Source organism: Poeciliopsis prolifica, unplaced genomic scaffold, assembly GCF_027474105.1.
Source record: "Poeciliopsis prolifica strain line A6 unplaced genomic scaffold, Auburn_PproV2 SCAFFOLD074, whole genome shotgun sequence".
Taxonomy (NCBI): Eukaryota; Metazoa; Chordata; class Actinopteri; order Cyprinodontiformes; family Poeciliidae; genus Poeciliopsis; species Poeciliopsis prolifica.
In genome coordinates, this window is record NW_026562449.1 from 639907 (window position 1) to 655962 (window position 16056).

At 41.0% G+C, this 16056-nt stretch overlaps 1 protein-coding gene across 4 annotated transcripts in view; it reads left to right on the forward strand.

Annotated features, from left to right (window-relative positions):
- The window catches only part of jmjd1cb (jumonji domain containing 1Cb), a 96770-nt gene extending 81762 nt beyond the window's left edge, over positions 1-15008 (forward strand). For all 4 annotated transcript variants that reach the window (XM_055021168.1, XM_055021169.1, XM_055021170.1 and 1 more), the window contains 17 exons: positions 1163-3527; positions 4780-4981; positions 5885-6099; positions 6472-6624; positions 6924-7013; positions 7158-7282; positions 8117-8351; positions 8460-8674; positions 8807-9154; positions 9245-9413; positions 9484-9574; positions 10149-10279; positions 11104-11226; positions 11543-11682; positions 11794-11970; positions 12746-12877; positions 13664-15008. In XM_055021168.1, coding sequence (XP_054877143.1) covers positions 1163-3527; positions 4780-4981; positions 5885-6099; positions 6472-6624; positions 6924-7013; positions 7158-7282; positions 8117-8351; positions 8460-8674; positions 8807-9154; positions 9245-9413; positions 9484-9574; positions 10149-10279; positions 11104-11226; positions 11543-11682; positions 11794-11970; positions 12746-12877; positions 13664-13756 — 5004 coding nt within the window. In that variant the 3' untranslated portion in view covers positions 13757-15008. The remainder of the gene's footprint in view (positions 1-1162; positions 3528-4779; positions 4982-5884; positions 6100-6471; positions 6625-6923; positions 7014-7157; positions 7283-8116; positions 8352-8459; positions 8675-8806; positions 9155-9244; positions 9414-9483; positions 9575-10148; positions 10280-11103; positions 11227-11542; positions 11683-11793; positions 11971-12745; positions 12878-13663) is intronic.
- Positions 15009-16056: the final 1048 nt, after the last annotated feature.

Below are 16056 nucleotides of genomic sequence, written 5' to 3' on the forward strand. Positions count from 1 at the left end.
CAAAAGAGCACAAATCTAGATCATATAATCATTATCTGCACATTACAATATGATTCAAAGGAATCATCAAAGAATCAAAAGGATTTCAGTCTGGAAATCATGTGGGTTAACAAATATAATGAACATCTTACATACTTTAAACATTTGAACCTGTAACAACTTATTTAGTGATCAAATAACAGTTGACTGGAATATTCAGACTCAAATAAGGCCATTTGCTTCAAGACCAACATACTTAGAGCAGTAATTATGCCAAAACTATACAAAAAATATACATTTTGCATTTAGGATTAAAAAAGTAAAATAAAAAAAAAAGTTAGAACTATCCAAATGGCAGTTTTGCCTTTATTTGGTTCATATTCTGTTGTAAAATAATCTGCTATTATGAAACATGTTTTTTCTAGTGAAAAGGAAAAGCTGCGATTTAAAAAAGAAAAAAAAGATCAGAACATGTAAGAGTTTTACTGCTTGAAGTCAGCTGAACCTGTTTAACCAAGAGGTAACGTTCACAGCATTGCTTTAAACATTTCAATTAATATTTGTGAAAAGTTCTTCGTCAGGACATTCATCAGCCAACAGTGTGAGGACATTCACCGCTGAATGCTGTATATGTTTTTGATGATAAACAGACAGAATTTACAGATGTAAATAAAAACAAAAGCATTTAGCATTTTTCCCATTTCAGTAGTTTAATAATGTTATTATAAATCTTAAATTTTGTGATTTTCAACATTCTATATTTTTGTAAAAAATAGAAGAAAAGAATAACTTATTGTGGTCTGAACACTGTCTCGAGTGTTTTCCTTTAATAACAAAAAGGTGTGCAGCAGGATTTTCAAACTCATTTTCAGTTCAGGTCACATTCAGATCATGAGTTGTAGCAGGATGTATCAACAGAACTACTGTTCCTATTAAACATTTAAAAATGTTACAGCTTTCACTTCAGACATAAAGGCCCATTAAAAGTTGTGTTAAACTTAACAAGAAAAGTTTAGAAGATGAAAACACAAAAGTACAAAGAACTATTACTAAGTCTAGAGTATAGAATGTTTTGAATGAATGAGTGGATCTTTTATTGTAGTTTTGACCATTTTAATGTTGTTTAAAATTATTTTAATGCAATTTTGTAATTATTGACAATATGTGGATTTTCAATTTTCAGGAAGTACTCCATGCTGCAGACCGGACTATTAAATACAAGGAGGAAAATCGACAGATCCTGAAGGAGAGCATTGAAGTTGCGCCTTTCACTGCTAAGATTCTGCGGCCCTCTGACCCCGGGTTGGACAGGGAGAGGAGCAAAGAGCCAGCATTTCCTGTCCGGATACCAGCTCTTGCCTCTTCAAGTCCAAAGACCAGCCACACTCACCCCCAAGTCATCCAGCCAGAAAAAAGCAGCTACTACACCACAATCTCAAACAGTGTTGTGAATGAGCCTCCAAGGCTGTATCCCTCCAAGGAGCAAAGTTCTTACTATGACAAAGTAGTGGGGGTCAGCGTTGGGGTCGCACTGCAAAGTCAGGGAAGTCAGTCTTTAGTTAGTTACAACCCCAAAGCTTCTCTCTCTAAGCCCCCTCCTCTTATAAAGCACCAACCAGAGGGAGGTGAGGGTTTAGCAGGGAAAATTACTGAGCAGCTCAGCCAGCAGGCTACTCTTATCCCTCATCAACATTTGACGAGCATGGACAGGAAGGATCGCCACAGTCCTGCCGCCTCCAATACCACCTCCACGTCATCCTCCTTGTCCTCGGTCTCCAACCATCATCAGCATCAGCAACACCAGCTCAGGGCAATGCCATCTCTGTACCGAGCTCCTGTCTACCATCCACCCACACAACTGTCCTTGGAGCGCAAAGAGACAGCAGAGCGAGAGAAGGACAAGGAGAGGGACAAAGTGGGCTATGGTGGACGTCTGTCACCCCCAACCCTCACACCCATCCAGCCAGTCAGCTTACCAACAGCTGGCACCAAAACATCAGCAGAGCAGCAGAAGCCTCCCACGCTGGTGCCAGAACTCAGGGATGTCAAAGTCCATGGAATTGGTGCTGCCGTCACCTCAGTGGCCTCCACTATCAGTGGGGATGTTATGACAGATGGATGGCGTGGTAGAGATTTGATTCAAGAAAGAGGAAGTGTGTTCTGTAGAGACACAGATGTGTTCAGGGGTAAGCCTCAAGCAGCAATGGCCTCCGTCATTGTACGTCCGAATACGTCAGTTAGGTATGAAAGTCCAGTTGGTGCTAACAAATCTGGTGCTACAGTGCATAGGGAGGTTTCTATGTCCTACCCTTCGAGGCTCCCAGGGGAATGTCTGCGTATGAGGGAGGCTGTTCAAGAAGCTGGAGGAGGCAGAGTTATTCAAGTCAACGCAAACATGGACAATGTTTCTGTTTCGTATAAAGCCACCTCCATGCAAAGCTATCAGGGACCTGGAGGTGTCAGCACGACGAACTCTATGTGCAGGTCCCCTGTTGTATTCTCACCAGGTGTTGATATTCAGAGTAAACCACCAAAGTCAGGATATTCAGCCGAGTTTGGAAACCTTAAACCTGGTGTTGGAGACTGGCTGCCCAGCCTCTCAGGAGAAGGTGTTGACTCACATTCCATATCACCAGGACTGTCTTTGCCTCTGACTAATTCGGCCCTACTTGCTCAAAGCAACACCTCTGCTTCTAGTCCCATTACTGCCTCTAACCAGCCTAACTTGTCCTCTTTTGTACATCTCAAAAAGCACAAGGCTGCCTTGGCTGCAGCCCAGTCTAAGACCAACCTCCCTGCTGGCCCTGCATCATTGCCAACTGGAAACACTTCATCAATTGTGGAACCAGTTGAAAAGACATCCAGTCACAGCTCCACCCCTCCACCCTGTTCTAGCGGAGTCTCCTCAGGTGAGATTAGCAACACCAGCTGTGCACCTGGTAGCACAACACCAGGCACGTCCAGTCCATTACCTAATGGCCAGTCCTCCGGATCAACCTCGCTGGGTTCAGCACAGCCCAGTAACTACCACAAGCTGAAGAAAGCCTGGTTAACGAGACACTCTGAGGAGGACAAGACTTCTACGACTGTCTCCTCTAGCACGAAAGCAGAGAAGCTGCTTACCACCACAACCAGCATGTGCAACACTACAGCCATGTCAGACATGATCAAGCCCTGTACGGTCAATCTCAGTGCCTCCACGTCCAGTGAGGTGGACATGAACAAAGACATTGGAAGCAAAGGTGAACGAAACCTGGAGGGAAAGAATGCTGGATCAACTGGTGGAGGTGGAGAGGAAAAGAAATCCTCAAGGCGAGGGTTCAAACGCTCTTATGACTCTGGGTCAGAAAGTGCCGGAGACGACTCTGACACCAGTGAAAGCAAGATGGAGGGTAGAGCAAAACGCCAATCTAAACCAACCTATAAGAAGAAACAGAATGATATGGCCAAAAGGAAAGGAGACCATGAGAAGGACGATGAGGATGTGAAGCCCAATGGTATCTTTCGATCAGCTCGTGAGAAAACCAAGCTTAAACTGGCAAGCAGCAGTAAGTCCTGTATCCTTAATGTTTGAAACAGTGTTTTCCCCCTCATTAATGTTGTTCTTCAAATGTAAAAAGAATGCAAGACACTGAAAATTTTAAAGTAGGGGTGCACCGATTGCAGTTTTCCTGCTGATCACAGATTACCTATCTAATCGAACTGCCTATTCTGATTTTGGCCAATACCAACATTTTTTTTGTCTAAAATGTCGCTAAATATAGTAAGGAAGTTACTGCGCTGACAACAGTGGGGTGACTAACATAGAGACATGACCTGGTGAGCTGGTCTGTCAGTCAAACTCTGTCATGTGAGAGCAGAAGATGATAGATGGATTGATTGATTGATCCCTTTGGGATTTTGCCTCAATTGTAGTGGCTGATTTGATGAGGTAAACTTTTAATGAAATGACATCAGACTTATATAGTGCATTTCAAAGACGCTTTCCAATGAAATCAGTCATTTCCATTCATGCACACATTCCCACACCAAGTATGGCAAGCTTCTGTCATAGCTGCCCCTGAGGCAACGTGTCCCAGTTTCCTCAGGGGACACATGGAATGTTTGTAGGATCCTAAAATAGCCTTCTCCAAATCTTTTGAAAAGATGGTATTATTTATTATCTAGTTACATAGTGGCATTTCATAGCACAGTCAAGCAACTGTTATATTCAGTTGTTATAAAAATGCTCTCTATATAAAGCATAACTTCAAAGATATTTAACTTCACAATTTGACGGCTTGAATTGGGTTTTTGCCTCTTTGAGAGGTGCCTGATCTTTCCAGCACTACACCTACAGCACCTCATCACAGCAATGCTCCTCCATGATACCATTTACAACCATTCTTAGGCACGGTACTGCAAAGTAGTTGTTATACTATCCTCAGCAGACGCACACTTTCACCAGGTGTTTGCTTGTTCCTTCTGAGGAGCTGAGTGAGGGAGGGGAGCTCTGTGGAGCATGAGAGACAGCTTCTGACTGGCTATAAAGGATTTCTGAAAGAATCAAAAGAACAAACTCAGATAAAGTTAAAAAAGTACATTTTACATAATATCCCCCTTTTAAACCAGGTCTACATTTTAACATGAGAGTAAAACAACAAATGTTTTTCTCAAGTCTTAAAGTTTTTTTTTTCAAATGGAACAAAGGCTGCCAGCTTAATCATAAATGAATCAGGATGACATTTGTGATTCTGATTCATTTCTGTGTAATCTGTCTGTCACGTCCAGAACTAATGAGTTGCTGTGTGCTCTGTTCAGATGGCATCCCTCGTTCTGTGCTGAAGGACTGGAGGAAAGTGAAGAAGCTCAAACAGACCGGGGAGTCCTTTCTGCAGGATGACTCGTGTTCTGAAATTGGACCTAATCTCCAGAAGTGTCGAGAGTGCCGGGTCGTTCGCAGTAAAAAGGGGGAGGAGCCAGCACATTCCCCCGTCTTCTGCCGGTTCTACTATTTCAGACGGTAAATGACTTTCTCACCCATCTGTGTCTCGGAGGAGATATTTTGTTTTGAATATTTTCCTTATTTTAGTTGGGTTTTCAGATGACAACATGAGCTTTGTCCAGTTATAAATGTTGAAGTATAATTATTTTTCTATTTCAGATTGGATTCCATAATTTTGCTTTATGAATAATCCTACACATTTTTTAAGGAGATAAAATTCAACATTGCCACCGTAGTTCCATTTTGCAGTCCTCCTGTACAGAATATTGTGTTTCCTATCTGTTTTCAGTCATTCTGCAATTGGCCCAGACTGTGTGTGATTTGTCAGATAGCTTGACATTAAAGATTATTAACAAAATATGTCATCTGACTCGTATAGCTCTGGTTCTCCTGAGACAGAGAAGCACTGGCATCTACATTTACTTTTGACTTGATTTGTGTTAACTTTTCAATTCTTGGTGATTTATTCTAAAGCTGCCTTGCAATATTTTCCATCTTGCAGTGTGTGATGGTGAATTGTGTTTTGTGTGAGTAAACATGACGGATTCCTGTCACACCTTTGGAGAATATGCTGCTTTTGATGAACTACTGAGAATTCTGCACATGGTTTGAAATCTTGGGTCAACAATTATTTGACCCAAGAGGTCAAATAATTGAGAAAAAAGATGAATTAATCTAAAAGTAGGTAATGCCTAACGTTTTGAAGTGAGTCTGTCTTTCAGTGCAGACATCGTAGACAAATGGGTCATTGCTGTGATATTTGAGGTTTTGGTTAGTTTGAGTTTCAAGAGTGTTCTTCCCCCCTCCATTAAAAAAAAATCTCTTTTCTTGTAAAAACCTTCCTGAACTTCCAGTGGTGTTCTCAGAAGCTTTATTGATCTTTATACAAAAATCTCATTTTTTATTTTTAATACCATCCAGGCTTTCCTTCAGCAAAAATGGAGTCATCCGAATGGATGGCTTCTCCACCCCAGACCAGTTTGACGAAGAGGCCCTGGCCTTATGGGCCCCTGGGCCCCTGGAGGACAGCCACTTGGACCAGACTACTGCCAAGTACATCCTCAGTTACATAGGAGATAAGTTCTGTCAGATGGTGATGACTGAAAACACTGCAGCCAGCTGGATCAAGAAGGATGGTTAGTAGACTAAAGTCAACTAATGGGGAAGTATGTAATTTTAGAAAAAATTGAGGTTCATAACTGTAGTTGTGTTTGAATGCAGGTTTTCCTTTTACATTTTTAGCAATAAATTTAAACAAGTCTTTATATGTAATCCTCCTGAGCTGCAGATCTCTTAAACTTATTCCAGCATGGCTTCCTTTAAAAATGATAATGGAATTCAGGGTTTGTGTTTGTACTCCTGAACCTAGACTTAGTTTAGTTTTGGAACTATGTGAAAAAGATGTGAAAAAGCCACAATTCACACAGGATTTTCTTTTCATGCCTGGGCCATAAAAAAGTTGCTCAGATTTTTATACAGAATGTGGTTTTGTTTTGGTTCTGTTTCAGCAAAGCTAGCATGGAAGCGGGCAGTGAGAGGGGTTAGAGAGATGTGTGACGCTTGTGAAGCAACACTCTTTAACATCCACTGGGTCTGCCAGAAATGTGGCTTTGTGGTCTGCCTTGACTGCTACAAAGCCAAGGAGAGAAGGAGTTGCAAAGGTCAGTGTTTGTTTTTTGTAGACGGGCAGCACTAGACCACCTGATCCTGAAAGTGCTGTGAAAACAAACTCAAGACCTAACATGTAACCTACAGCTTTACATAACATATCTTCCATAAATTCCATGGAATAAAGTAGTTTTATCTCACAGCTTTTTGTTAACTATGAAGACTTGATCACAGTAGTTACCAGAGAATTAAACTTCCCTGTTGTCTGCAGTAGCATGAGTATTGTTGGGCTGGAATCATTCGGATGTTGGCTAATTCTGAAGCTAATGACTTGTGTCTTCCCTTTGTTTAGATAAAGAGCTGTATGGCTGGTTGAAGTGTGTTAAAGGTCAACCTCATGACCATAAGCATCTCATGCCAACACAGATCATCCCTGGCAAAGGTACGCTGCATGCTACCATCTAGTCTGTTTTTAATGTGATGATATTTCTGATTTTTACATTTCCACTCTGTATAGTTATGGTATATTTTACTGAAACGTTTGTGTTTGAACATGTTTTCATATGTAATGTTCTTTTTATTGTAGTGTTAACAGAGCTGGTGACCTCAATTCACTCCCTGAGAGACAAAAGCAACATCCCGTTTAAATGTCCCTGTTCCACCAAACAGAACGTCCTCACCAAGCTCCCGGCAACCAACGGATTGTCACAGGTAATGCAGCCTGCCCCACTCTGACACATCACAGGCTCATTCATAATGAGGGAACTTTTACATACATATTGTGATCTGCTTCTAAGCATAGCATAGATTTTAAATAAATAGAAATTCAAGGTAGATTTGAAGAGACTTCCCCACATGTTGATCCCCCATCCTATTTAACTCCTTAACTGGACTATAAAACTAGAAGATGGGCTGCAGAATTTCTGACCTCCTCATGATGCAGACAGACTGAGTCAACAGTTCAAACATTTTTTAAGGATTCTCACCTTCAGTCTGTGTCCAGCTGTTGAATTTAAAAAGGTGTTATTCTGTAAAAAATACTTTTTTTTTTTTAGCTTTACCCTATAATGCTACTTCTTCACAAAAACATACATGAAGTGCTGTCTTGATTCTTTTATACATGTTTGTGAAATCCTTTCATCTTCATGACAACCATTCAGCTGTGTAAAACACCTTGTTGGACCGAGCCTTAGCAGTTTCCTAACTTCCACCTTGTGAAGCAGCCAGTCCACCACTCAACTCCTTCAGACTAGCCAGCAGCAATTAGCAAAAACCTGGTGGAACGGCATCTGATGAGCGCATGACAGGAGTTACTTCTCAGTGCAGCATTGGTAAAAGCTTTGGTAAAGGATGAATAGAAGAGTCATACTCTGATGACTTCCTGAAGGCAGAGTTTTAAAAAGATCAGGGTTTTTTAAAGAGACAACGGCCCAATTTCAAAATGTCAAATAATGAACACATTTCTTAAAAGTCATATTTGATGCGAATTTATAGACCTTAACTCAGTCTGTCTTTAAATGTAATTTTGTTGTTTCTGTCCACCAGGTCCTGCAGAACGTGCTGAACCACAGTAACAAGCTGTCTCTCGTGAAGGCTGAGCCCGGCTCCCAGCAGAACCCAGAGGATGGAGGAGCCAAGGCAGAAACCAACGGAGGGCATGGGGGGGGCAGCAATCCTGGCAGTGACCACAACAGTACACCTGTCACCCCACCTGAGTCTCAGTCCCCACTTCACTTCCTGGCTGACCTTGCAGAGCAGAAATCCAGGGAGGAAAAGAAAGGTGAGAAAAGGAAGTGACTTTTTTTTATCCATCTCACAGGTGGTATCTTAAGTTTGGTTTTAATTTTAGAAAGTACGTTGCTAAATTGTTGCTCTTTGTGTGTAACAGAAAACAAGCAGTCAGTGGTGCCAGGTAAATGTATGAAAGAGGAGAAGGATGGGGAAGGGGTCTTGCAGCAGTGTAAAAACCCATCTCTGGTGGCTAACAGCACAGAGCAGGGCTCCACGCTCAGAGACCTGCTCACCACCACTGCAGGAAAGCTCAAGCTGGGTTCTACTGATGCAGGAATTGCTTTTGCACCTGTTTACTCTACTGCTGCACAGGTAAACTGACCAGCTCATTAATCCCATTAAATGGTGAATACTATTGCATCACCTTAGACAAGCTTAAGATTTTCAAATTTACAGTGAAGCTGCTTAATTTGAGTTTCTTAAAATTTTCTTTTGTGTCTACAGACTGGAAAGGATGGCCGGACTATGCCAAACATCCTGGATGATATCATTGCTTCAGTGGTAGAGAATAAAATCCCTGCCAGCCGCCAGAGCATCACCACCAAGCTGTCGACCAAGCAGGATCACATGACCCCTAGCAACAACAGCAACCCTGCCCCTGTTGGTATGGACGACACCAAAGCACAAAGGAAGAAGTCAGCCACTGTGCCTCTAGTGGTGCTGGAGGATTCCACCAATCAGTACCCAGACATTCCTCACTCATGGCTAAACAACAGGCGGCTGCTGTGGCTCAAAGATCACCGCAATCAGAACAACTGGAAGCTGTTCAGAGAGTGCTGGAAACAAGGACAGGTACAGTCAAATCCAAATCATCCGTTACCACGCTTACCATCAGCAGCAAAGGCTCGACAGTTAATTGTTGTGTTTTCTGTGCATTTCCAGCCTGTCTTAGTGTCTGGGATCCATAAGCGACTGAATGTCAACTTGTGGAAGGCCGACTCCTTTAACCAGGAGTTTGCAGACCACCAGGGAGACCTCCTCAACTGCAAAGACCAGGTGGTGTCCAACTCTGGAATAAAGGAGTTCTGGGATGGATTTGAAGACATTACCAGTGAGTTTAGGTGGATTATAGATCTGTTTTTTTATTGTTTAATCTAACTAAAACTCTGTTCCTTGTTAAGAGCGACCAAAGTCCAAAGACGGTGAACCCATGGTCTACCGGCTGAAGGACTGGCCGTCTGGGGAGGAGTTCATGGCTCTGATGCCATCAAGGTAAATGTTTCACATGTTAAACCTGAACATTTTATTAATATACTGACATTTTCATGCAGCGTATAAAAATATTTTTTTTTCTCCGTATTTGAAATAAAATCTAAGATTTCGTCTTTTAGTTCAGTTACAATTACTGAACTTATTCTAGATTAGTAAATGCCAAAAAATGACCAAGAGAAAGTTTTCACAACTTTTAAAATTCAGAAGTTTTCATTCAGTTTGATTTTTATACATTAAAAGTCGAGATGATGATCTCATGGCTTTTTGATAATCCTGATAAGTTAACTGAAAATATAATCCAACTGTGATTATTTGTTTACACTAATAAAATTATAATGAGTCAGCATCATCGTAATTTTATGAGATAATTTGGTTCAGAGGTAAATGTCCATGTAGAATGCCAGAAGATTGACTGAAATTCTGACAAATACATTAAATATAGCATCAATTTGATGTATTTTCTTAGATTTTGTGTATTCTGTAGAGAAACTCTAAAAAGACAACTATCTGCCAAGTCATGAAATGACTATAAAACCAGCTTTATTTTATAATCTGTCATAAATATCTTTTTCAGGTATGACGACCTGATGAAGAACCTTCCTTTGCCAGAGTATTCGGATCCAGAAGGGAGCCTCAACCTCGCCTCACACCTGCCATCTTTTTTCGTCAGACCTGACCTCGGACCCAGACTATGTTGTGCATATGGTAAGAGGATCAGCTCAGGACAACCTGCTCAGGTTTAGTTTCATTTCTTCATTGTAGACAAGAGTTCACATGAAGACACAGTGTTTATGTTCTGAGAGCTTAAATGTGACGTGTGTAAGATGAAGAGACATCTAACAGCAGAAAAACAGATTACAGCTGAGTGTCGGCCATTATCTAGCTCTTTAACACAATAAAGACACAACCACTTAATGCAATTATAAAGGCTGAAAACATTTTTCAGACAATTGCTATGCATGGTAACAGACTGACATAAAATCCCTGGTTAACCTTGATTCAAGTCTTTTGAAATCAGTATTTTGAGTCTTGCCTTTAAATGGACAAGAGTCAGTGCACTACTTGCACTGCTAACTCTAACTCTACATAGCTGATATTTTGAAAGCTTCAGAATACTGGATGTAACCTAGTTGTTGCCATGGGTGACTTATTTTTGAAATACTTTTCCTCAGAGGAAAAATGTTTTTCTATAATGTCAGTAAAAGCAGAATCCTGTCAGTTTCCCCCCCTCTCACCACCAACATTAGCAACTTTAGGTAGATGGTTTTAATTTTATACCAGCTGGCTGAAATTAAAGCACCAGGCATAAATGCACAGCAGTAATCTGGTTTAAGTTTGGAAAAGCTTCAGTTAAACACTGCTGACCTGTTTGACCAAGGTCCATAATAAAACCATCAATATCTTTTCAACACAGAAGAAACTCCTTCAGGAGGACTTTTTTTCCTGGGATGTTCAAATGTGCTTTCCAGGTGTAATTTTCCGCTGCCTTCACTTTTGCAGCAGTGATTAAAGGCTGTCTGTCGCTGCAGGCGTAGCTGCATCTCAGGATCAAGACTTTGGAACTGCCAACCTCCATGCTGAAGTATCAGATGTGGTGTCTGTCCTGGTTTATGTCGGAGTGGCGAAAGGGAACGGAGTCCTATCCAAAACTGGTAACTTAAAATGATTCTTTTTGAGACATAACGAAGCAACTTGTGTGACTGAATTGTCTTTTGGTTTTTCTAAAATCAGCTGAGAATTGTATTGAACATACCATAAAACTTATTAGTTAAGAAATACAAATCAGAAATGCATATGTTTGGGATGAATGAATGACTTCTGAACTGTTCTGTTTTAAAGGTAAAAATGACTGTAGAAGAACCTTGTTCACAATTATTATTATTTGTTTGTCTGGAACCTTTAAATGTGACAAAAGTGACATCAGAATGAATGGGTAAGCACTGTTTGATTGTGACTGTGTGTCTGTAGGAGTGTTGAAGCGTCTTGAGGAGGAAGATTTAGACGAGGGCGTTCGAAGGCGGCTGAAGGACTCCAGTGAGATACCTGGAGCGCTGTGGCACATCTACCTCAACAAAGACATGGACAAAGTCCAGGAATTTCTCCACAAGGTTGGTAACTGCATGGAATACCTGCAGCAGTCTCAGACGATTCTTCAGTGCATCCAGTGCCATTTTGCACAACATAATATTGTCACTTCACAAACTCTCTTCCTTTGTCAGCTGTGTAAGGAGCAAGGTATGGATGTGTGTCTGGACCAGGACCCAGTCAGAGAGCAGAGCTGGTACCTGAGCAGGAAGCAGCGCCAGCGACTCTTGGATGAGCATGGAGTTCAAGGCTGGACTGTTGTTCAGTTCCTGGGAGACTCTGTCCTCATCCCTGCAGGGGCCATGCACCAGGTAGTTGCACAGCACAGCCACTGGGATATTTCCTGTCTTCAAGTCTTTGTTGTAGCGATGCCTCTTGGCTGTGCTCTTAGCCAACAGGCTCTTTATTTCCCTCAACATGGAGATACATTTGTCAGAAAAACTCATCGGTGTCAACCTGCAAAGTTCAGTTTGGTTTCACCAAAGAAAAACCAGTCAAACTCTCTCTACCAACGCCAGGCAGCTCATTCTGATGATGATTCTGGTTTAGAGCCGTTAGTTGGATCGGAGGCTGGAAGTTTTTTACTTTTGGGTAGTTTAACTAACATGGGAGAACCATACAGAACCGCAGTCATCCTGATGCTCTCCTTCTGGCTGTCACCAGCTTGGTCCTACGTGGCTGTGGGACGGTGTCCTTTTCTCCAGGCAGCATTTGTTTCAGAGGCAGTGTGGGTGTGTCGGTCTGTCTGGGACAAACTTTACACCCAATGGCAACCGGTGATGGAGATCCTGCCCCTCATCATCATACTGCTTCCTCCAAAAACTGTTTGGCAGTGACAGAGAAGATTTGGTCAGTCTGTCATGAGTACAACCCACAAACACTCCACTCTCCTTCTGGACCCAAACCATTGAAGAGGAATAAGAGGCTCCAAGAAAACGTATCGCCAAGAGTCTTGGTTACAAACAAGACAAAAAACAACCAAGCACACATTTCACAGAGTTTTTTCTTAACATGTAATTATTTCTGCAGTAGGTAGACTGTGGTCCATTTGTCCTGTGCTGAACTTCATGTCTTCCTGTCCATCAGGTCCAGAATCTTCACAGCTGTGTCCAAGTCATCAATGACTTTGTGTCTCCTGAGCATGTGGGCAGGTCCTTCCACCTGACGCAGGAGCTGCGTGCCAACAAAGAGGAGGTCAACTATGAGGATAAGCTGCAGGTAAGGAAGCTGAGGAACAGGCTAGGATCCCTTTGGTGTTTCACATGAATAATATCCAAGGTTAAATCTATGAATCCACAGGATGATAAACTTTAGGTTTGAAAAGATACATTGATAGGTTAAATCCTTTTAGCACTACTTGAACACAAAAATAGTGTTTTCCAGCGTCCAATCAGATCGGTTTGGAAGACGAAACCAGTGGTTACAGTCATACGAGACACACAGCGCAGAGGTTCCGGCTCAAGATTTTTGCATGTAAAAAAAAAAAATAATAATAATAATTAGAGTTAATTGTGTTACAATTTTGAACTCACTAAAATCCTGGCAATAATTTGAGTATAATCAGAGCAAAATAAACCTGGTCTCTTTGTGTCTTTACTGTCTTTCACCACTGACAGATATTATTAGACCAAAGAAACCTGTAGAGTTTACATTTCTATATTTGCACACTTAGTTTCAATATTACATTAAAATTATTTCATTATTATATAATTTTATCAAGTAATTTGCAAAGTTAGAATAAGGCTAAAATGCTTATGCTTTATGAACAATAACAATATTTGTTGCTAAACTGTTGCTGAGAGAAGAGCAACAGTTCTTCTCAGTTTGACCACTAGAGGTTGCCAAAAACGCTTTTCATATGAAAGGCAGAAGTTGGACAATTCTGGGCTGTAGTAGGAGCAGAAGAGAAATGAAGCTCATTTAGAAGTTTTCCATATATCAACAGAAATCTAGGTTCAATCTTTTGATTACATCTAAAATTGTTGATGTTTGTCCCGATTTCAGGTGAAGAATATTTTGTACCACTGTGTGAAGGAGGTGGTGAGCTCATTGAAGAGGAATAACTCTGACATAGATCTGAAGGAAGAGAATTCATGACACCTAGTTAACCTCAGCCGTGCTATCCAAAACGACCTCCGACCTTCGCCGGTCTTCAGCCTCATCCTCTTCATCATGTGCTGAAGGTGGTCTGATCAAAGCTGCTCACATGACCCCGGAGGCTCTGCAGTGTCAGACCCAATCTAGTGGCCTACTCCAAACCCAGCTGTGTCCATGTTCTGTTGAGCCAAACGGAGAGCCAGGACCAGAGTGCCTGCTGGACCCATGAGACTGAAGCTTTGCTGCCTGGAACCAGAACAGAGATGACTGCAGGATACCAAGGACTGCTGGAGGAACTCTGACCCCTTGGCCTGACCTTGGCTTGCTGCATCAGCGACAGTCTGAGCCCTGAGAGCCTCTGTGGGAACTGCTGAGGACAGGCTCACTTTAATCTGCCTGTGGCTTCTGGGAAGCAAGATTTTGCTGATCTCAGCAGCATCACCAGCAGCATCAGGAGCAAAACACAAAATTTCAAAGGCTCCAGAAAATCAAGGAGTAAAAACAGAAGAAGAACCAGGAGGAGATTAAGGATGCTTAATTCAGCAGCCTCAGCTGCCTCTTTTCTTTCCCTTCTTTTCTCTCCAGTTTGTCTGTGTCTTTTGTTTTCTAGACGTTCTTGTCTGTGTTCTGTGCTCTCTGTTTTCTGTTTTCTTTCTCAAACTGTCATTTCTTCCTCTGCAGAGACGTTCCAGCTCTGAAAATGCAATGTTATGAAGAAGAGAGAATTCATGTAAATGTGAGCTGTATAGTTATTTTCTTTTACTCTGTGGTTTCAGTTGTTATGATCTCTACTGTGATGGAGGACACACACACACACACGCACACACACACAGCTAATGCCTGTGACTTTGGGAAATATTGACACTCTCCAGTCCTCATGCCATAAATCTATTTTCTGAAAATGAACTGCCAAGCTATTGCTCAGACTGTAAAGTTGTATTATGTAAAAAAAAAAAAAAAAAAAAAAAAAGACTTCTACACAACAGTTTATGAAAACAAAACTAATCGCTGTAAAATTTTGACATTTACAAAAAAGATGTAATTTATTTAATAAAAGAATTGTCTTGCTTTTTTGATAAGATTTACTATTGTGAATTTTTGAGGTTTAAAGGTGAAAATAATAAAGAAGTTAACTATAAAGTGTAAATATATACATATATACATTAAGTGAAGTATTTTTTTAAAACATGGCTTGCTTCAATTTTCAATTTTGAAGTGCAACTGTTAGATGCTTTGTACATTAAAGTTCAAAAAAGTTTTACATTTTCCATTAAAATGGATTTATCAAATATGTTGTTTGGCGGTTTTGATTCTGATGAGATGAGATTCTGGAACCAGATGGTTGAATGCAGAGAACAGCAACTGGACCAACGGAAGAAGCTCTGCAGAGGATTATTACTGCAGCAGAGGGAACAAATCATCCCCACTGTCAGAACCACTAAAGATCCTCTGCAGTCGTCTGTAAGTGAAGTGAAGTTTCACAAATTAGAAAAAAGTTTCACGAATCCCAAACATTGTTTGAAATATTCTGCTGTTAGAGCAGAATAATCCAGTCCAGATTTGAAGAGTCTAGGTGTTGTAGTTTTTAAACTAGAGTTCATTAAAGATGCGGAAGGTAGTGAAAAATTAGGTGGAATCATCCTTTAGCCATTTCCCGAATCGGAAGCTAGAATTGTAAACCAATTTCCGTTTGGTGTGACAGGCCGAGTATAAACTTACTGCTGTGTACTGGCTGTGAAATGTTTGCAGCATCTTTGGAAATGCTGACTTTCCAATTAGATTAAAGGTCAGCTTCTCTTTAGTGATTAAAGTGTAACTAAAATCTGAAACTCTCCTGGCTAATTTTGAAAAATTACAGCAAAGTCAGCGGAGAGGGCATGTGAGTCCTTTGGGTGAAAAGACAGAAGCTGTTGTCAAATTATCCGTCTTATTGCTATGTCTATTAATTTTTCAAACTTTTTTTTTAATTCAAAACAACTTATGATAAATCTAGTGACTCCCAGCAGTCAATGACCAGCAGATTATCAGATCACAACATGCTGTGATCCACCACTTATTCAGCTAAGATTTAAGTTTATGATGTCTCACATTGAGTTTTCAGAGCTAAGTTGTTGGCATGAAATAAATAAAGTTTTAATTTAGTTCCTTAATGGGTTCTATTCTCTGCCCCAGTTACACACACAGCTAAGAATGTTCTACAAGAACTTAGCACAAAGGCATCTTTAATGTTCTGTCAATGAATGCAGATGATCAGATCCTTACATTATTTGTGTAGGGATGGAGATAGGGTCAGGGGTCAA